Raw genomic sequence first — 22,481 nt, forward strand, 5'->3', positions numbered from 1 at the left:
CCATTTACAGTTTTTCACCATATATGGTAAGGCAACTTACATTTAACCAGTTAACATGTTTTTAATGTTGTACTTTTACAGTTTTTTTATGTAAACAATTACATAAAAGTTTTCCAGTGTACAGCTTATACCAGTTTATGCAGTTGTGCTAGTTTTGTGGTTTGCAGTTGCAAAAGAAACAATAGGGTTGGGAGGGTTGGCAAATCAATTGGTGACACTTTAGAAAACTGTTCCATAACTACACAGGAACAAATGAGTAATGCACTATTATTATCACTCTAGTAACTACTATCAACTAACAAGAAACTCTGATTAATGAATCAGTAAGTAGTGCTCAGTCCAATGTGATAGGTCATTATTAGCTAATCAATAACTAACATTTTTTCATACCTTTCAGAGGACTACTGATAACTATACAGGTTCATAATTATCTTAAAAAATACATAACATATAATAAATTCTAAATTTTTACTTCAGAATACTGATCCTTCAGAATACTACTTCAGAATACTGATCCAAATAATTAGTAATTCCTTCTGAAGGATTTGGTAATACTTGAGTCATTGATAGTGGGTTATCATGATCTTCACTTCAGAACTACTTATACATTATGCATTATTCAAGTTAATTATGAACCTGTATATAGTAGTTATAGTCAGTGGTGGAGGCAGAAAGTAGATGATGGGTGGGCCTTTAAAAATGTGGGTGGGCCGGAATAATTTGCATCATCCAATGTTTTTCAACTGACTTAATTTTGGGAGAGAGAAAAAATTATGGACCGTCCCACAGTGGCGCCAATTCACTTAAAGTCAAGGTATGGCAAGTTCAAATGACGTTATTTAATTTAACAATATTACGCGCCAATATCAATTCAAGTAAGTAAAAAACGACAGATAAGAATTCAATGGAGTAACCCTTGGAGTCCTGGCCACATTCCACCCATTGGCCCTTACCAATCATGGCCTCCTAATAATCCCCATCCATTGAATTGGCTCTGTCACTCTCTCTCTCCTCTCTCCACCTGTATCTGGTGTGTTATGAGCACACTGGCACCGTTGTACCGTGGCTGCCGTCGCATCATCCAAGTGGATGCTGCACACTGGTGGTGGTTGAGGAGAGACCCCATGATATGATTGTAAAGCGCTTTGGGTGTACAGTAGTACATATGAAAGCGCTATATAAATGCCACATTCTATTCTTCTTCTATTCTAATTTGTTAATCTGAGTTTCTTGTTAGTTGATAGTAGTTACTGGAGTGTTAATAGTGCTTTACTTATTTGGTCCTATAGTTATTAATTAATGAATGAACAGTATTCTAAAGTGCATCAATCAATTGAATGTATTGATTTAGTGTAAAAGTCAACATAAATATTTATAGGCCTACTCAAATAGAAATATTGCACAAAAATATTAATTAACACATCACATCTTCACATAATCACATCTTGACTAGTTAGTAAAAATGACATAGGCCTACGTAGTCTCAATTGGACTCCTTACAAATAGACTAATGAAAATCAAGCACCTGTAACACAATATTAATTTGTTTAAAGGAATAAATGCTGCTCTGGCTTGCCATAGAGCTCGTAGCGAGCGAGGGAGGGCATTGCTGCTTAAAATGCTGTGAATGTGACAGCCAATCGTCCAGACTGCCAGCCTCCTCTTGGGGAGGGAATGAGGAGACACCTCTGTGAGGAAAATGCGCGCGAAGTGACGTGACACGCGCCGCTCTACAAGTGCTCGGACCATTTTCCACGAACAGCGCGAGGACCGGGGCGCGAAAACGACTCGCCCTTTTGAGGGGACAAACATGACTGTGGTGTCCGGGGAGAACCTCGACGAGACTGTGGCATTGGCAGCCCTGTCCCAAGATGTTTACGAACCTGAACGGGCAGACAATGAGTGTTGCGAGCGGGTGGTCATCAACATCTCCGGATTGCGCTTCGAAACCCAACTGAAAACCCTGGCGCAATTCCCTGCCACCTTACTCGGTGACCCCAGGAAAAGAATGCGCTTCTTCGATGATCTGAGGAACGAGTACTTCTTTGACAGGAACCGACCGAGTTTTGATGCCATCCTCTACTTCTACCAGTCTGGAGGCAGGCTGAGGAGACCCGTCAATGTTCCCGTCGACATATTTATGGAGGAAATCAAATTCTACGAGTTGGGAGAAGAAGTCATTGAGAATTTTAAGGAGGACGAGGGCTTCATCAAGGAGGAAGAGCGACCTTTGCCAGTAAACGAGTTCCAGAGGCAGGTTTGGCTGCTGTTCGAGTATCCCGAGAGCTCTGGGCCCGCGAGGGGCATCGCAATAGTCTCAGTGCTCGTCATTTTGATATCAATTGTCATATTTTGCTTGGAGACTTTACCTGAGTTTAGGGAGGACGGGAAAATGCACGAGCCCCTCGCAATAAACGGAACTGCCAGTTTAAAGAAGCCCAATCCCTTCACAGACCCCTTCTTTATTGTGGAGACCCTTTGTATCATCTGGTTCTCCTTTGAACTGCTCGTGAGGTTTCTCGCGTGCCCGAGCAAACCAGCCTTCTTTAAAAATATCATGAACACAATCGACATAGTGGCCATAATTCCCTACTTCATCACCTTAGGTCTGGAGTTGGCCGAGCATCAGGGCAATGGCCAGCAAGCGATGTCTCTGGCCATCCTGAGGGTCATTCGCTTGGTGCGGGTGTTCCGCATATTCAAGCTCTCCAGACACTCGAAGGGGCTTCAAATCCTGGGGAAGACCCTTCAAGCGAGCATGCGGGAACTGGGTCTCCTCATATTCTTCCTTTTCATTGGAGTTATACTGTTCTCCAGCGCCGTGTATTTCGCCGAGACGGACGACCCCGAGTCGGGGTTCAGCAGCATCCCCGATGCCTTCTGGTGGGCAGTGGTTTCCATGACAACTGTAGGCTACGGGGACATGTGCCCAGTCACCATCGGTGGCAAAATAGTGGGCTCTTTATGTGCCATCGCTGGTGTGCTCACCATTGCTCTACCAGTGCCCGTCATCGTGTCCAATTTCAATTACTTCTACCACAGGGAGACCGAGCACGGGGAGCAGATGCAATACACGCATGTAACGTGTGGCCAGCAGCAACCCTCGTTTGAGGAATTTAAAAGGAGTGACAGCAAAGCCTCCCTTTCCAAATCAGACTATCGGGATTCAGAGGATGGGGATTCAGTCAAATACACCAACTGCAGCCCGCGTAAAGCGTACGCAGGGAAGCTTACTGATGTATGAATGTTGAAAGCCAATTATAGACCCAAAGAAGCGCACCGTTCTCTGTGACTGTGAGTACATCCTCATCCCTCGCGCTGGCTTGAGTAGATGTCCGACAATCTGCGTGGAACACGGACTTCTTTTGGAATCCAGGACAGCAGATTTTAGCTATAACGTGATTGTTCGATTGTTTTCCAAACTGTCTTCCATTGTTGTGATCGCCGATCATCGAAGCGCGAGACTTAGGCTTAGCCGTAGGCGCAAAAATAAAATAAACAAATAGGAAAAAAACATAACGTAAGTTATTTATAAGCAAGCCCAATTAAATCAATGTGTAGCACTTTATTCGTAGACAGTCCACAAATTCATTGGTGCGTAATCCGTTGGTTTTTCAACAAATTCGGTGACAGTGCGATAAAGTTTACATACAATTTGCTTATTTGGAGAGAAATGGTAGGACCAAAATACACACATAGGCTATATCTTGTTGTTATTTTTTATTTTTTTTTCCAACGAGGACAGTTCAACTGCAAGGTCATTTGGAAAACGACTTACCCCAGCTCATTTACTGTTGTTATTGTTATTATTTTCAAAATTTTCAAGCTTGCTATGTCTAACGATTAATTTTGAAATCTGAGAAACGCACATCTCTGTGCTTTCATTGAGAACGATCAGTAGAAGAGCAAACCAAATTTGAGATTATTCATAATTTTTAGGAGCATACTTTATTTTCAGGTTGTGTCATAAATCGGTGCCATTGCATTAGCACTGAAATGTTATGGCATCTTAAAATTACTTGATCATTTTATCGCTCTATGTTAGAAGCACTGCAGGGATATACTTTTAATGATTAGCATTATTTTGACGTAAGCTTATTTATGTCTTCATATTATCAACAGATGCGCATGGAATGCATGAGCAGAGGCTCGATTCCAACAATGCGCGCTCAATTCTGGGCACGAGGTGTTTTTTAAACAATACAATAGCGTTATCTAGTGGACAGAGGTGGAAACTGCAACCTTTAAGAGAATAAATGTGTTTCCATAGCAACTTTCCAGACGGTTCTGGAGACATTGGGCTATTATTGTTTCCTTAATTTACCCTAATAAGATAAGGTTTCTGGCGCTTTTATTATAAAACAACGACATTATATCAGAAATGTATTAATTATAAGGCAGGTTTACCTTTTTATCAGGCCTAGTCGAGCTAAAATAAGCTACAGAGGCTCATCCAATGCATCACATGTGAATACAAAGTAACGTTCTAAAACGACGTAGCCCATAACACGCACAATGGTGACGCGTCTACATTTCTGCTCTGCAACAGCATCGAGAGGGAATCACGAACTCGGCTCAAAAAGGGATTCGATATGACGTCACTGTGAGGAAGAAAAACCCCATCTGCCTATTGGCTGGATTATCAACTCATGCAACACGGACTAACTGAAAATGGACACACCGCATCATCAAGTTCTCCTAACTCACTGCTCCTTTCATGGGATTTTCACAATAACAAGAAGAGTTCAGACAGGATGAGGTATGTAACACTTGCACATCCATCAAAGCATAACTTTGTGCATGTGTGCTAAAGTGTCCATTTTAGAATTAGCCATTTGTGAGGAATATAGTTATAATGCCAATATTTGTCTAATTAATGTGAACGAAAGACTTTTAGGTTTATATTCAATTATTATTTAGCCGACCCATTCAGTGTAGCTCCAACTCTAATAAACACACCTGAAGCAGTTTATCATTGATTTGAAAATAACAGGTAAAGTGTTGGAACTGAAGTCTCCAGGACCAGGGGTTGGAGATCCCTGATACAGGCCGTAACAAAAAACAGTAAGAAACAAATAGACAGGCGATAACAAATAATATAAACTGGAAATATTAACACGTTTTTAGAATAACATGTAAAAAAATAAAATAAAAAAATAACAGAAAGAGACCTGCAAACAGATACTATTTTGGACACTTTTTGTGACAATGAATGCGAAAGAAAATGAAATTGATATCCTTCTAATTCTTTTGAAAGACACCTATTTTGTTTTATTGGTTAAGAAAAACAAACTATGTACTGTATTGTTATATGTTATAACATCACATACCATTATTTCCATTTCATGTAGGAAACAAGAAGCACATGACTCAATTCAATTACACAGCAATGTGACACAGGTCCATAAATATAGTTATCAAAAAAGACTTACAGTATGCAGATTACAAACCTAGAAATATTCATTCTAGATCTATAATGACAACAAATGATAATGCAGACTTTCTGTCTGTGCTCTTTGTTCACACTAGGGGGCGGTATGTACTTGCTTGTTTTGATCTCTTTTGTCAATATCCTTTTTGTAATACCTTTAACTAAAGCATCCGATTCAAGGAACGGTTCAGATCAAGTGTTTGCTGGTGAAGATATTATATTTTAAATAATCCCAGACAAAAATAGACAATGTAAACGAACGGTACAGTCAGTGTACAATAACATTTAATGATTTCAGGGAGAATTTAGGATTTTTGTCATTTATTAAAAAATTCTAACTACTGTAATATAATATTGCGTCTAATATTGCGTGAATGTCTTTAATATCTCTGATACATAAGGTTAATATGGCATAACGTTTTCATAAAATGCATTGGGGAACATCCAAATGTGTTCTCATGCATCAATCCAACAGATCCCTCACAAACTAGTTCCATATACAGACATTGTGAACGAGTTTGAGTCTTTCTTCACAACATGCAAATTCATTTTTAAATTGAATGGAGATATTATTTCAATAATAATAAAAATATCAGTGCAATGCATAAAAACTGTTTATTAATAATTATTAAGTGAGCTTGAATTCCTTGACCGGAATGAAAACAGATATTTTTAATATATATATAGGCTATATTTTTCAGAACGCAGGGTCAGTTGAGCAGCTGTTGAGTTGTGGGTATTTCATGACCCACTTTAATATTGGTGTGTTGCATTGTCCATATGTGTTTAATGTTTTATGAGGGAATGCCGGTCTGGTCAAATGGAAATAAGATAGAAATAAGAGTGACGTAGAGAAACCCACCATGTCATATTGTAATGCGTGTTATAGATTTGTACACACACACACACACACACACACACACACACACACACACACACACACACACACACACACACACACACACTTGACTGTCACATTCACTTCGGCAAAGGTCATGTTATTTCAAGCTGTGGATACTCTCATAATCCAGGAAGCTTTGGCACTTACAGTTGATCAGTGGCCGTCATGTGACTCTCATATACGTCCAGGAATATTGGCCCTAAAACCAGTAGCGGCTCCTGACTTTACATTTAGGTTGGGTAAATTCTGGGTCTTAGCGGTGGTTTATGATAAACATTTTGTAGGTTTAATATTCTAATCACTGAACACATGCAGACACACTTTTGGCAGTGATTGCATTATTCAGCCTGAGGGTGACGCTCTAATGTTAGCAAAATTACATTTTCAACAGTTCAATATGATTACTGTGCTAATTACTCTATTTCAACAGTATTGGACTATATATTACTAATTACTTAAAAAATCCCATATCACCCTCCACCAGTTGAATAATACAAAGATAGACATGAAACTGCACTTTTAATTCTTTTAAATAAACAATATACAATTGCATACATTATTATTTAACTGACCAAAGTGTGTAAAGTGAGAAGGTTATATAAAAAAAATATTAACATTACATTTTGATGTTAAGTCCACTATTATTTGTATATAGAATTGTTCTATAGGCTATTCAATGTTTAATGCAATTACATCAGAGGAAATTAAATGACAGAAACATTTCTTACTTTTTTGTTATTTAGTAACTTTGGTATTTTGATTATTTAGTAATCAATTACGCACATGACACACGCATAGAACACTCTTGGAATTGCCTTAATTGTCCGTTCGCAAAGACCCGCCCCTCTTAGTTACTGTCGCTATGTCCGACAAGCTACGCCGCTCTCACACACACCATGTTCTCACGACACAGTGAAAAATACATCACGGCGGAGGGGACACTGACAATGCGCTGACAGACAGGACAGACCAGGTTACCTTTCGGTTACTTTTGATATTAAACATATTAAACAAAGTCTCACCTTTCAAATTTGGTCATTTTTTTAAAGAAACTGAAACACTAAATACCGTTTTGTGGCTCTTTAATGTGTCTGACAGATCGCTGTAGAGCATCAGTTAAAGCTGCTCGTGAACCGATCATCTCTTCCTTCTAGTTCATTTATACCATCAAATAAACATGAATGAACATAAGGAATGTTGTTTTAACCGCAGAAAGGCATCAGTACACTCCGCTTCTCAAGTTCAAATCCTCCCATGTTAATCTACTAACTCTCCTGACTGCTTTGTCGGACAAAATGGCGGATGTCGAAGTATGATTGGTCAGATCACCTGTCAATCAAGCTCCCTGCGAAGGGTCAATTCACATGAGCACGTTTCAATTAAAGGATTTATACTTTCATTCATTTGATATGTTACTGCACATAGGAAGAACAGAATGCCAACTAGTTACTGACCTGATACAAACACATAGCTGAAGTGTATTGGCGTAGAGTGAGGTTTACGTAAAGTAACGCAAAAATAAGCAGGGCAGTCTGAAATCTGCCCCAATCGATCTCTATAAGACCGGCGCTGCAGTTCCATTTGTCACCACAGATTTACATTGGGAAATTGTGGGGCGCTGTAGAGCTGGGGAGGCTCAGGCACCCGTGTCTCGCTTAATATCATTATACATGTCACCATTAGACATTTCTCCATTCTGTCACCTGATGGAGTTTTGGTTCCTTTCCACTGTCGCCTTTGGCTTTTGACTTTTGGCTTGCTTAGTTGGGGACACTTAATATTCAATAATATTGATCTGCCTGCATTGACACCATGAGACTGAACTAAGCTTTGAGCTTTTTGCTATATAAATAAGTGTGATTTGAAGCCAAACGTTACATTTGAATATATCCTGCTCGCTTTACGACTTAAATACTGAACACATTCACAATTTATTATCAATTCAGGTAATATAGAGGTCTATGCTTTAGAATATTAAGCAGCAGTGGCTCGTCTGTAAGGCCAAAATATTCCAAAATTTGAATTTGTCTGAGGATCAGAATGAACACTGACAGGAACAGAGGTTTTTTTTTCTGCTGGAAAATATGGTGAGCAAGACACAATAAGAGCGACTGCATAATGCTGTTGTCATGTGTGGAACTCGTGCTATTGGCTTGTGTTACAGCTTCACAGGTGTTGAATAGGTCAGCGTGACTTTGTGACTCAACTGCAGTTGTTGTTGTAGTGCAAATGAAACAGCTCTGGCTTTCAAAGGCGTGATATTGACATAGTTGCACGGCAGCACAGTGTTGATATTTCTGAGACATCCTAGTTAGGGTTTCCTCTGAACTTCTAAATCAAACTTGTGCCCGGATTCACAGACAAAGGCGTAAGCCAAGTCCCAGACTAAAATGCATGTTTGAGCTGTTTTAACTGAAAGCCATCGTTTTCTCTGAAGATACAAACCGTTAATGTTCTTTTTCTAAGGCACGTTTATAAAAGCTACCTAAATTTCCTAATTGAACTATTAATTGAACAGTTGAAACATAACCATTAAGTTAAGACGGTGGCTGTGTCTGAAATGGCCCCATATACCCTCATTCAATATTCCCTACATTACTCCACTAATATAGTCCACTTAAAGGACTGAACGAAAACAAATGAGTGAATTCGTACATTGATTGCGGCAGTGTTGGGCAAGCTACTTGGAAAATGTAGTGAGTTAAGCTAGCAGTTACTCTATATTAAATTAAGCTTCACTATACTGAAGCTGCCACCCTGGGAAATGTAGCAAGCTAACCTACAGCAATATGGCAAAAGTAGTTTACTTAATCTAAGCTATTTTTTTTTATTTTAATTTTTATATTGAACAAACTTCATTCCAAGTCAATGCTATCTCAGTGATCAATAAAACTGTCAGTCAAACAGATAGGAAGGCCTAATTTGTCAGTTTAATTGTTTATTCAACAACTGTTCCAAACCAAATTAACAACAAAAAAAATAACAAAACCATAACTATATAAAACCATATAAGTATATAAAAGCAGGACTATAACAAAACCAGGTGTCGAGAGTGTCGAGTGCATCTTTACATCAAGTAAATTTCTCACGTGTCAGCCCAATGGTTTGGTACGTTATGGTACCATCCGGAGCAGAAGGTGATAGTAATGCACCAAAAAGCTGGTTGTAGAGCCCTTTGAAATCCGTTTAATTTTTTTTCCCCATTTTTCTGTATTCTGATTTTTTTTTTTTTTTTTTTGGACTTCAATTTTAATGGTTAAATCAAATTTTAGTAATCAAAAAGCATGTCTAATTAATTGAAATCATGTACAATTTAACAATAATTGATTACAATTTTTTTAATAAATTACTACCTTATGTTAAGGGCACTGACTTTTTTTTTTTTTTTTTACCAAATTCTATTTTCTTTTTATAGTTTTCTTGATTCCATTTTAATGATTTAATTAAGGGGGCTTTCACACCCAGTTAAAGGATAATTCTGGTATTTAACACCTTGAGTCTATAGTTTGTTTTGGATGAACAAGAGTGGTGGACAACATTTTTTTGACAATGGTTCCTCTCTCGAGTTTTTGACTATAATAGAATTGGCCATGGACCCATTTAACATTGGAGTCAATGGGCATGTCCGAAAATGTCATTAAAACAGCCAATAATGTTCGTTTACAAAACTGTTAAACTCACCGAGTGGTTAGTGATGTAAGTTGATGTTCCAGAAACAAAAAGTGTTGCGAAATACAGTTTCTGTCATGTTTTATTCGTCATTTTGTAAAATCCCATTGAATTCTGTTGAAGGACTGAGTGCTCGTTAATATAAATGCGCTAACGGAAACGGAAAGGGGGCTGTTTACATTTGGTCGATGTAGTCTTTTTGCTCGCTTCCGTTTCTCATAAGGCTAGCGAGCAGAGCAACTGTGCTCCGGGAGAGTAAGCGAAATAAACAAACAAAACCTTCATTAATTGTTACTTGTAATATGAAGTTGAACTCGACTGTGAGTGTCCCGCGAGACATAAACATCAGTTATCGCCATCAAGTGGTCGGGAGTGTGCTAACGCTTCAGATTCAAATATTGAGCGGAAGTTACACAGTTGTGAAGTGTCTGAAAAAATAGTTCCACTATAGCAAAATAAACGAATTGGAATCTATATTGCGACGATATATTGTTTATAATCATCAACGAACACCACTAACGACTCGGTGAGTTTAACAGTTTTGTAAACGAACATTATTGGCTGTTTTAATGACATTTTCGGACATGCCCATTGACTCCAATGTTAAATGGGTCCATGGCCAATTCTATTATAGTCAAAAACTCGAGAGAGGAACCATTGTCAAAAAAATGTTGTCCACCACTCTTGTTCATCCAAAACAAACTACAATATAGACTCAAGGTGTTTAATACCGGAATTATCCTTTAAGTTCAGAACGGGGCACGGTTCGCATGAAAAATCGCTAATGTGAACGCTGTCATGAGGACCCGGATGCACACTGGGGTACCGAACCCGAGACTACCTAGAGGAGTTGCTCTGAGTTCGGTTGCTCCCGAACCGTGCCGCGGTTCGCGTGAATGTGAAAGCAACACGGACTCGGGTGCGCACTTGTTCTGGAAGTAAAGTGACCTGCGTAATATGCGTTTTAGCTGATGATGTATTTAGTTAAATAAAACGCATGTAAGGGATGATAGTGTTTATGACTTACCTTGGATACAAGCAAGAGTGAGCCTGCAGTGTATTCGCGCATAGCGCGTGGAATCAGGGCAACAAATGTGGAAATCCACTGTTAAAGAGTCCGTTTGCAAGCAGCAGAAGGCCACCTTAAACACGCACAGTAAACCTTTGTTGTTCACTCAGCTGCACATAATTACACAGAATTAATAAAAAAAAAAAATATATATATATTGACTCTGTCTTCAATCATGCACCGTGCACGTTTGCGATGAGGTAATATGCACGCAAACACACCAGGGTTCGATAAAATCAGACCAACGCTGCGGGCGCCGTCGGGAACAATCGTGTTCGGGCTCGGACTGCAGCAAACGAGCTTAGTGTGAAAGCCCCCTACATTTTAATAACCAATTATTTAAAAAGTAATTATTTAAGCAAAACTTGATGGTATATTAAGAAACTCCAAGAAAACAGTAAAACAACAACAACAACATAGGAACACTGTGTGTACATTTAAGATGGGCTACTTAATTTATTATTACAATATCCAAATATGATACTAAATCCCACAGAAAAAAAGGGCTTCCATTTGAGACGTGCTGTCTTTGCATTTGGACATTGCACATTTTAAACAGTACACACATTTAAAATGTTAAATAAATGTTAGCCAATACAAACGTATTTATAGAAAACAGTTGACAATGAATAGACAGGAGTCCAATAATAGCAAAACGAATCACTTATTCTAAAAAGAATATCAAGTATAAGTTAAACGAATCCGACATATAATGAGGGCTGTGTTAACAGTAAAACGTCCGTCCGTTTAACGAATTTTAAAAACACGGATGGATAATACAAATTGCTTTCTGACATTTTGAAAGAAAAATACACAAGCAAGAACAAAATGTAGCCCGTCAATTTTAATTTTACAATTATCTTCTCTCTGTGTGTGCGCACGTCCGTGTTTGTGAGAGAGCTCGCACAGCACTGATACAATGGTACTTTTTAATCCATAAGTAGGCCTAACTAACGCGCTAGTTTTCATACAAAATAAATATCTAACATTTAGTTATTATTGGAACAATAACGTTACATGCAGGCTACGTTTCTCAACACTGAGAATGAATAAATAAACGCCTATTTCTCCAGACTCGTGCTTATCAGTAATCCACAAATCACAGCACTTTCATAATTAATAAGCTATAGCGATTTCAAATTTATTTAGATTTATTGTTCAGCATTATGAAATCAGTCAGATGGTGGGCGGCGGGAGTGGAAGGGGGATCGAGTGGTATTCTAGATTGGTGTTGATTTGTCTCTTTTAAATGATAGGCCATACGCATCTGTCAATCATCCCCGCTTGCTATTTGGGGAATGAACCCAGCGCTATGATTGGTCGACCTCTTCTTCTTTTGCTGTTGTTTGATTTGAGGACTGCGCGCGCACAGAGACGTCACCAGGTTTTTGCGTAGTTTAGAGTGACAAATCGTACCAGCGTACTTTGAGGTCAAAATGCGTGCCCGCTACGCAAAATGCTTACAGGTTGGCAGGTCTGTAACTGGCAATGGTGTTACTGTCAGTGGTTTTACTGGCAATGGTGTTACTGTCAGTGGTTTTACTGTCGATGGTGTTACTGTAAGTGGTGGTACTGTCGATGGTGTTACTGCCAGTGGTGTTACTGTCTGTGGTACTGTCTGTGGTGTTACCCACTGTGGTTTTACTTTCGATGGTGTTACCCACTGGTTTATCCTGTCGATGGTGTTAATGTCGATGGTGTTACTATCTGTGGTGGTACTGTCTGTGGTGTTGGCCACATTGGTTTTATTGTCAATGGTGTTACTGTAAGTGATTTTACTGTCGATGGTTATACTGTCAGTGGTTTTACCGTCGATGGTGTTACTGTCTGTGGTGGTACTATCTGTGGTGTTACCCACAGTGGTTTTACTTTCGATGGTGTTACCCACTGGTTTATCCTGTCGATGGTGTTAATGTCAGTGGTTTTAATGTCGATGGTGTTACTATCTGTGGTGGTACTGTATGTGGTGTTAGCCACATTGATTTTACTGTCAATGGTGTTACTGTAAGTGATTTAATTGTCGATGGTGATACTGTCAGTGGTTTTACTATCAATGGTTAAACTGTCTGTTGTTTTACTGTTGATGGTGTTACTGTAAGTGGTGGTACTGTCTGTGGTGTTACCCACAGTGGTTTTACAGTCAATGGTGTTACTGTAAGTGATTTGACTGTCGATGGTGATACTGTCAGTGGTTTTACTGTTGATGGTGATACTGTCAGTGGTTTTACTGTTGATGGTGATACTGCCAGTGGTTTTACTGTCGATGGTAATACTGTCTGTTGTTTTACTGTCGATGGTGGTACTGTCAATGGTGTTACTGTCAGTGGTTTTACTGTTGATGCTGTTACTTTAAGTGGTTTTACTGTTGATGGTGTTACCCACAGTGGTTTTACTGTCGATGGGGTTACTGTAAGCTGTGGTACTGTCGATGGTGTTACTGTCAGTGGTTTTACTGTCGATGGGGTTACTGTAAGCTGTGGTACTGTCGATGGTGTTACTGTCAGTGGTTTTACTGTCTGTGGTGTTACTGTCAGTAATTTTACTGTCGATTATGTCACTGTCAGTGGTGGTACTGTCTGTGATGTTACCCTCAGTGGTTTTACGGTTGATGGTGTTACTGTCAGTGGTGTTACTGTCAATGGTGTTACTGTCAGTGGTAATACTGTGTCGTGTTACTATCAGTCACCTATAATTTACCTGTATATATGTAGCACTTTTTACAATACAGGTTGTTTCAAAACAGCTTCACATTGATAACAGGAGAATAATGCAACAAAAAGTTTGTTTTGGTTGTACAGCAGGTCTAAAAGAAAATAGTGTAATTGTCCAGCTTAAGTAATTTCAGCGTTAATTCATTTCAGTTGTAAAAATCATTAGTTATTTTCTATAAAGCGGCTCTGGAGAAAACAGTGCTGTCATTGTCCAGCTCAGTTCAGGTCTCATATAATGGTGTCAATGCAGTCAGATCAATAACAGGGATGGAAATTTAAAATTTTGTCCACCGGCCACTGTGGCTGGTGGATTTCAAAATCTACCAGCCACTCAATGTTTTTACCAGCCACTTTTTTGTTTTTAAATCGACAATGTGTAACTGCATGTGAAAATTGATACTAGAAGATCTACAATACTTAAGCAGTGGGCGTTTCTAAACAGTATTTTCATTTTATCCAGCTGGGCCGTCTTTAGGCTGGTAAGTGCCTTCATGGCAGCTGTATTCTCCGTAGAGATGGGAATTGATAAGGATTTAACGATTCCGATTCCATTATCGATATTGCTTATCGATCCGATTTCTTATCGATTCTCATTGGGTGAGGGAATAAGTACAAATTTGTTTGTTTGTATTAACTCGCTTTAATATCTGATCAGAAGACACAGCACAGAGCACATATACACAAATTATGTGTAGCAACCTCAGAACAAATCTAAAAGTATAGGTGAGCTACTTCTCAAAGTGAGTGTGTGTGTGAGTGAGCATGTGTGCGTTTGTGTGTGAGTGAGTGAGCGTGAGAGAGTGTGTGTGTGCGCTAGTGAGTGAGCGAGAGTGTGTGAGCGCTAGTGAGTGAGTGTGTATGTGCGCGCGCCCGTGTGTGTGAGTGAGCATGTGTGCGTTTGTGTGAGTGAGCGCGAGAGAGTGTGTGTGCGCAAGTGTGTGTGTGCGCGCGCGCATGAGAGTGAGTGAGTGCGTATGTATGTGTGCGAGTGAATGTGTGTGAGACAGCACGCGATGGCTGGTCAGAAAGCAACGTGGCGTCCCGTTAAAGGCCTCATCATACTTCTGCGTCGAACTTCTGCCTCTGCCATGTTTGCCGCGTTCTGAATCAAAACAACGCAGCGCGTGTGACGTCATGACACATTTGCAACGAGCGGAACCGATACGCGGAATTGTTAAGCAGGCATGCTAACGGTTCCAAGGAATTAATTCACTGGGCAACGGTTCTGAAGAAGAATCGGTTCTCGATTCCCATCCCTAATTCTCCGGTTCTGCTTTTCCTTGAGCTTTCTTTATTACATGGATGTGGCATTTTGACGATTCGTGGTCTTTTATTGCTTCAAGTTTGAGATTTTTTGTCCCAACAATGAAACTATTAGTTTTGGCCTCTTCTGAAGCGTGACGACGACATAACGAGCAGTGCATTGTTAGATTGGTCTCGTCATAAACTAACCAATCGCGGGACTCTCCATTGTCTGCTTTCCTCCATCGTTCTTTTTAAAAAAACTTTTTTTTATTTTTGCCTCTTTGTCCACGGGCTCCTCCTGAGATGTTTTCACTGCGGACCTCTTAACACCTGCGATGTAACGCCACATTATTTTTGAAGGTGCACCGCCTCTAAAGTGTCCGGGTGACACAGTATGCTATTTAGGCACTAGGCACTATAGGCACTAGCCTGGTTCTACCAGACTCTCGTACATTTCATTTGGCCTCTCTCCATTGACAAGCGTTAACTTCCTTGAAGGCAGGTTCTCTGTTGAAGTTTAAAACTATTGGATCTGCCTTGAGTCACTCTGGATCTGCCATAACCAATTGCTAACGTTTGGTCATGACGTATGACGACTCAAACTAGCGCACTATCCTCAACGTCATCGTTCTCAGCCACTCCCTCTGTTCGCTGATTGGACCGGTAAAAAATTGACTGGAGAAAGAATATACCACAATCCCAGACGTAGTTCTGAAGAAAAATGAAAATTGAGCGGAAGTACGTATGAGGGCGAAGCCAGGCTAAATAGGCACTTACCTAGCGCTAAAAGATGTTTCGTGCCTCTAACAAGTGTAATGATTACTGAGATGGCACATTTGGACGGGACTAAAATCACTGAGAAGCTCTGGTAATAATTACTTTACCCCACCTCTCCATGTAAAACTAGTGTAAAACTACCCGTCCGAACTGTTTTCATCTTTTCTCAAATAAAGCCCGTTTATATAATGTATTCTAAAATCAATAGTTCTGGTCCTGGCTTCTTGGGGTTCCAGTCGTGCTAAAATAGAATAGCAGCTACATCTTTTAACATATTTTACTTAAATAAATAATTTTATTGATAAAAAAATCTAACATAAAATGAAAAACTCTGGTTGACCTGTGGGAGCTAAACTTTACCCCCTAAACAAGTGTCATAATGTCAATGAAATATAGGATTAATTTAGTAAATGTAAATTAAATGTGTTTCTGTCAACTTTGTTATGAATAAGAGTTCTGTTCTCTTTTGATTTACAGGTACAGTCATGAATATGGACTTTCCGTCCTACAGATCTGCGTATATAAGCAGTAGAATATCGTCAAGGAAAATATGAATCTTCACCGGAGCAGCACTGCATGGGACAACACAAACTCCACATGTACAACGCCTCAAAAGGATCATGTTGTCTAATGTGGAATCTAACCGTGAGGAAACATGGACAAAGCGATATTGTGATAAAGATAAAAAAAATGCTTTGAAGCGCATTGAGGTAGAAAAAATTTACTTGAAATCAAAGATTACATGCACAAACAATTTGTGAGATGCTTCCTGATGTTTATTTGCCCCCTAAACAACAACATTGCTACTGGGACGGGTGTGTGTGTGAGTTTGTGCGTGCACGTGAATATGTATACATATATGTCTTCAGACCAGCAGTATGTCATGTTTAAGCATTACAGATCATGTGCTATACCAAAAGATATTATGGCATGCATAGAAAGTTGGGCATGGAATAAATCTTGATTATTTTGTTAATTTATCATTTTATTTTATTTGATTTATTGTTTCGGTCAACAAACTCGGTAGTCAGTGGGAACAACTACCAATGACAACACATTACTTGACTGTTGAGGTTAACATTGTTAAATATCTATTTTTTTAAGTATTATAGGTTTTGTATAAAATCGGTTAAACTGGTGACAGGTTATTTTTCTAGCTTTTAAAAATTTTGCTAAATCATTTTCACTATTCTTTCTATTTTCACTCGGTATACTTTTGCCTATAGTTAAAGGAAATGTGTAGCTGTAGAAATTCTGTCATGATTATGGCACCTTTCCTTTTATGCAGTACACACACTGAAGCACAAATGTTGCTGCAGGTTTGTGTCATTATTTCTTTTATGATTATTGTTGTTATAGTTTCAGAATCACCCATCACTGAAAGCATCTACCTCGCTGTTTTACTGTGCGCTTACCTCTCTGTGTTCAGTTACGTCAAGCAGATCACAAGCCTTATTTCTGGAAACAACTCGAGCAAACAATATGTTGCAATTCCCCTTATTGTTGGATGTGTGTTGTTCTGGCTTTGTCCATTGTGTACTCAATGCCAAAAGTCCAGGAGAAATATGACATTAACTATAGTCTATAGAGAGCAAGTAAAAAATCATCATAACATGCCCCTCAACAGAATTAAATTGATTGTAATGTATTAAGCCTGTTTTCTGATAATAGCGATGTGTGGAACTATGAAGTTGAAAAATATAAGTATATTTTATTAGGCCTAGGTAAAATACGGGAAGTTGCAATGTGACAGAGCTTACGTATGCTGATCATGATACTGATTGTGTGACATTATATTTCCCTAGACGAAATAATGTAGACCTATTTAAATGAGGAATTATTCTCATGTCTGTTCCCAAGCACAAATGTACTGAATCCTTTTTAACTCCTGAAAAGCATTTTCTGATAACATGGAATGGAAAAGACTTTTCACATACATACAGTATGAATGTCTGCATCATGTCAGATGAATGTCCAGCATCCAGGGCATCATTTCGCTCGTCTCTGCATCTGAAAGCTTCAATGCTCCGGGCCGGGGTCTTCCATGTGGAAGCTTCAAGATGCCTGATAATGATGTCTTTACACTGCCATTGTTTTCTCTCTTTCATTTCATTTACGAGCTAGTTTTGATAAATAAACATGTATCATCTGGACAAAAAAATAGGACAGACAGAGCAGTAATGTTTATTTTAGTGAGCAGTTTATTTTAATGAATTGAATCACTCCGAATTTGTAGTACCATATAAACTTTTATATATAAACAATCATTAAAAAGGCCTTGAGCGAATCATTTGTGAATTATAAATCAATATTATGTTTGGTCCATCATTTCAAATTTGTGTGTTGGTATAATCATGCCAAAACAGCTTTATTCATTTGTTTTAAACATGGTGGTTTTCATGTTCACTGCTGCTCAGTGACTACAGTAGATGTGATATTGCAACGCTATCTCACGACCAATTCGTACGAGGTGGCTAATTCATACGAATTCGTATTACCTCACTTGTACGATTTGTCTAAACACGGTAAGTGTTGGGTGGGTTTAGGGGCGGGGTCAGGGGTAGGTCATTCGTACGAATTCATACGAATTGGGCAACTCGTAAAATATGTACGATTTAGCAAAAATCAAACAAATTTGCACGAGTGAGGTCGTGTGAATCCGTACGTACGAATTAGCCACCTTGTAAAATATGTACAAATTGCCGTATGTATTGATAATGATAGATCGGTTGGGTTGGATATTGAGCCGTGATACAAAAATGTACTTACTAACATTCATTTTATCATTACCAAACTGCAGTGATCTATATGTAAAGAGGCCTCAGGGTAGGGGGCACCAGAAACAACTGTGACAGTCACAAATAGGCCAGAGTGACATTTAGTCTATACACTCACTTGTTAGAAGAAGGGAAAAGCGATTTTGAGGTAGGCCTATTTAGTGTTTTTTTTTTTTTTTTTAAGTTTGGATCCCTTTGAATTTAAGCCAAGCTAAGTTGTTGACTTAGTTAACATGAATGACAGATGTGAACACTGTTGCTAGCAGCTACCATCCACAATGAGGCTGTAAAAGCTGACTAGAGTGTAGATGAGTTTTGAATAAAATGTGAAAAAAATCTTTGACCCAACATAATCTCATGGCAATTCATATTCATTTTGGCAAATTGGTGACAAAAGCATATGAATTTGTACAATCTCATTCATACGTTTTCATATGATCTGCTTACCCCCCAGTGACTGTTTAGGGCTAGACCTTCATGCTTAAATTTTCGCTAAAATTCAAAAGATTAGGCTATTAATTCACATATGAAATTGCCACCTTGTAAAATAGTTTGTTGTGAGATCGGGTTTGTTTAATTCAGACCTTATTTTAGGCATTCGACAAAAAAACTTTAAGACGATATAATCAAAAGTGCTAAAGTTCAGCAAACCATGGCATGATTCTTCAAACGTTCATAACGCTCATATCATTCCCTACACATCTCTGATATCAGCACATGCGGTTTCAATGCTATATAGTACATGTATGTTATGTCATATTTCTGCTGACTGTTGACTGCATGTACATGTAACTACACTGTGTGCAAAGCAAGAAACACATTTTGTTCCTTTAATACCACCTTATTTATAAACGGCATCTTAAATGAAGTGGTGTATATGCAAAGAAGGGAAACATATTCTCAAAAGCATAAGCTGAATATATATTTATGAAATGTTGTGAGAAATAATTAAATATGGGCAAAGCGTTGCACAGTTTAGTACTATATCCATCTGTTATTTGTTCATAGTAAGCAATAATGCATGATAAATCGTACGAGTACAATGACTGAATTATCGTTGCTTTGCAAATGATTTTAACTGGTTGTTCATGTAAATGTCTTTCTTTACTAGTGCCTTATATCATGTATCATATCATTAGTGTTTAAAACTGAAAATGCTAAACATTCTTGATTGAGAAAATTATGTCATTGATTCTTTTTTGTAATATGAATGTATTGCACTCAAAGTCTTCCTGGGATTGTAATATTCTTCATAATACGATCATGTTACATCCTGTGTTTCTAGGATTGATTCCCATGTTTCAACTTTTCAGCAATGCATGTACAAAACCTCTTCTCGTCAACATTTTTGAATTTGTGCAACATCAAAGAATTCATCAGTCATGAACTCACTCTTTTTACAGTTAAAGAAAATGTCCTGGTTCAGTGCAAGTTAAACTCAATTGACAGCACTTAAGGCATAATGTTGATTACACTCGCACACACTCAAACAAACACACACACACACACACACACACACACACACAGAGTTTTCACGTCACACAACGCGTTTAGTCTCATGGGGACTAAAAAATGTCCTCTTAAGGACAAGGATTTAGGACATTGGCATCTTTGCGGGGACATATTGTTCTATAAGGTTTACCAGGACCACACACATAAAAGTCGATTTCTTTTTTTTGGTTACAGTGAGGCACTTACAATAGAAGTGAATTTTTTTTGGGATGTCTAATTTTTGTGTGTAATAATCAACATTATGCCACAAAATCTGTTGAGCTTGCATTTAACTCAGAATTGAATCAATAAATTTGTTTTTCTGGAGAATCTAAATTGGCAACAGAATGCATTTAGCATAAACCCACATGACAATAGATCGAGTTCAATTCACCAAAAAACAGAGTTCAATAAACAAACAGTGCTAACCAGTCGCGGCTTAAGATATTTTCAGTTCTCATATTTCTGAAACCAACGATGCATACAATCAGACCATAGTTAATGTCTATGTGAAAGCAGTATTTTAAACCAATGAGATTTCACTGTGGGCGGGGCTACCCTGCATGATGCAGAACAAATACAAACCAAGCAGAGATAGCGTTGAGCTTCAAACTTGTCAGATTGTTCACTCCTGTGTGTTTTCATAGTGCATGTGTTTTTTGTGTAATGCAGCTGGTGTCCATCTGAAGAGCCTTAGCACTCTGTTAACACTGTAAAAAAAGATGTCTGATATGTCCAATATGAAGTGTATGAGTAGTTCCTGTACTAACTATTGTCTGTTATCATGTTCTTGCTGCTACTGTAATGAATCATTAGGAATTTTGTCATGTAAAAATACATCAGAGACCTTGAGTGAGTTAAGTTTCAATCAGGAATCTGTTAAAATGTCCTGTAGTGTCTTCTGTCTAGTCTTCTTACCCTGCAGGGCGATGAATTAAATGTCTAGTTGATGATGTAATTGTATGGCGTACAGTAATTTTGCTAAATATGTTGTCTTAGAGAGTATGTTGTATACCTGAGGTAATATATATATTTGAATCAAACATGCAGAATGTATGCAATAAATCCCTTTGAATACTATTTGTGTCTGATCTCCTACATTTTGGACTTGGATGTGTCATTACAGCAACATGTACTTTACAAAACGTTCTTATGGCAAATAGTCTAAGATTAACTCCTTTTTTTTGCATCAGGTGACAATTTTAGAGAAAGATTTAAAAAATGTAAATGCATTGTTAGATGTTCACATGCACTTGTCACTAATTTGAATATTAAATATGAATAACTAATTATGCTGTAGTAAATGTAATGTTTTTTCTTATGAAATTTTTTATATATGTATTTTTGGTAACACTTTGGGACACTTTCAGTGTCCTTGTTACAAGTACATGTAGTTACTGTAGTACTAACTATAAAGTATGCATAATTACAGTATATGCAACTAACCCTAAATCAAACCCCAATCATAACCCTAATCCTATAGAAAGCGCATGTAGTTAATTATTATTACTCAGTACTTAAATGTATAATTAAATACATGGTCACCTTTAAAAAAAAAGTGTAAACGCTTTTTTCCCCCCTCGTAAAATAAAACCTGTAGCTGTAGTTTGCCTTTTTTGGCTTGTTATCAGATAACTATCTTAACCAAGTTTAGTGTTGTCACATCTGGATTGTGTTTGAGTTGGACTTTGAATTTATTTTGCATTATTATTTTGTTTCCTGCTCTTTTGCCTTATTAGTGTTTTGGCTATTCATTGATTGTCAAATTCACTATCACTCGTTTCGTTAATTGGATTGTGTTAAGTATATTAAGCCTGTTTTCTATTCGTCTTTGTTCGGTCTTCATCGCGTTAAGTTGGTTGTTCTGTTCAAAGTGTTTTGATATTAAAATTTCTGAAGAACCTTTGTTTTATTTTGAGTTTGGGAACGCCCCTGTGTGATTGTGTCGTGAAGCACGTGTATAATCAGTCCAATGGAGAGACGAGACATCATAGGGGAGTGACGTCATCGACCAGGAAAATAAAGCACACCTACAAACAGACCGCACCAGCTTCTGTGCCTTCAGCAAGCGCTCTGTGTGAATCTGTCTCTGTCTATTTATTGTTGTTTGTCCACAAGCATATATATATTTATATATCTAGACAGGAGTATGGGGAGCAGTGGCGCCTCCATACATTTTTCATAGGGGTGGCCAGATTGGGCCACTTAAAATCTTGGGGTGGCACACCAAACCTATAAACCATAATTTCAGAATTTTATTCTACTGTTGTAGTAAACCGGCCTGTAGAAAACTATCAGAAAGACTTAAGGAAACTCCTACTGATGTACCTTGGTTTATTGTGTTATATTTAACGGACAGTGCATCACGTTGCATGAATTTCTTAAATGAAATAAACAGAGCTCACACGGT

General features: G+C 38.3%; 1 protein-coding gene across 2 annotated transcripts; it reads left to right on the forward strand.

The window, feature by feature from the left end:
- Positions 1-1,675: 1,675 nt before the first annotated feature.
- Positions 1,676-21,144, forward strand: LOC307003843 (shaker-related potassium channel tsha2). Of its 2 annotated transcripts, XM_079622672.1 has the most exons (3): positions 1,682-3,294; positions 4,550-4,759; positions 16,281-21,144. In XM_079622672.1, exon 1 carries the CDS (start codon positions 1,811-1,813, stop codon positions 3,242-3,244), a length of 1,434 nt encoding a protein of 477 aa, XP_079478798.1. In that variant the 5' UTR covers positions 1,682-1,810; the 3' UTR covers positions 3,245-3,294; positions 4,550-4,759; positions 16,281-21,144. The 2 variants fall into 2 exon arrangements, with proteins under 2 accessions (XP_079478797.1, XP_079478798.1); XM_079622671.1 differs by having other exon boundaries at positions 1,676-4,759.
- Positions 21,145-22,481: the final 1,337 nt, after the last annotated feature.

This window comes from Phoxinus phoxinus, assembly GCF_949152265.1.
Source record: "Phoxinus phoxinus genome assembly, chromosome: 9".
NCBI lineage: Eukaryota > Metazoa > Chordata > Actinopteri > Cypriniformes > Leuciscidae > Phoxinus > Phoxinus phoxinus.

Excerpts from the sequence above, each read along its gene's own strand:
- LOC307003843 (XM_079622671.1), top strand. The coding sequence starts at position 1,811 with ATGACTGTGGTGTCCGGGGAGAACCTCGACGAGACTGTGGCATTGGCA.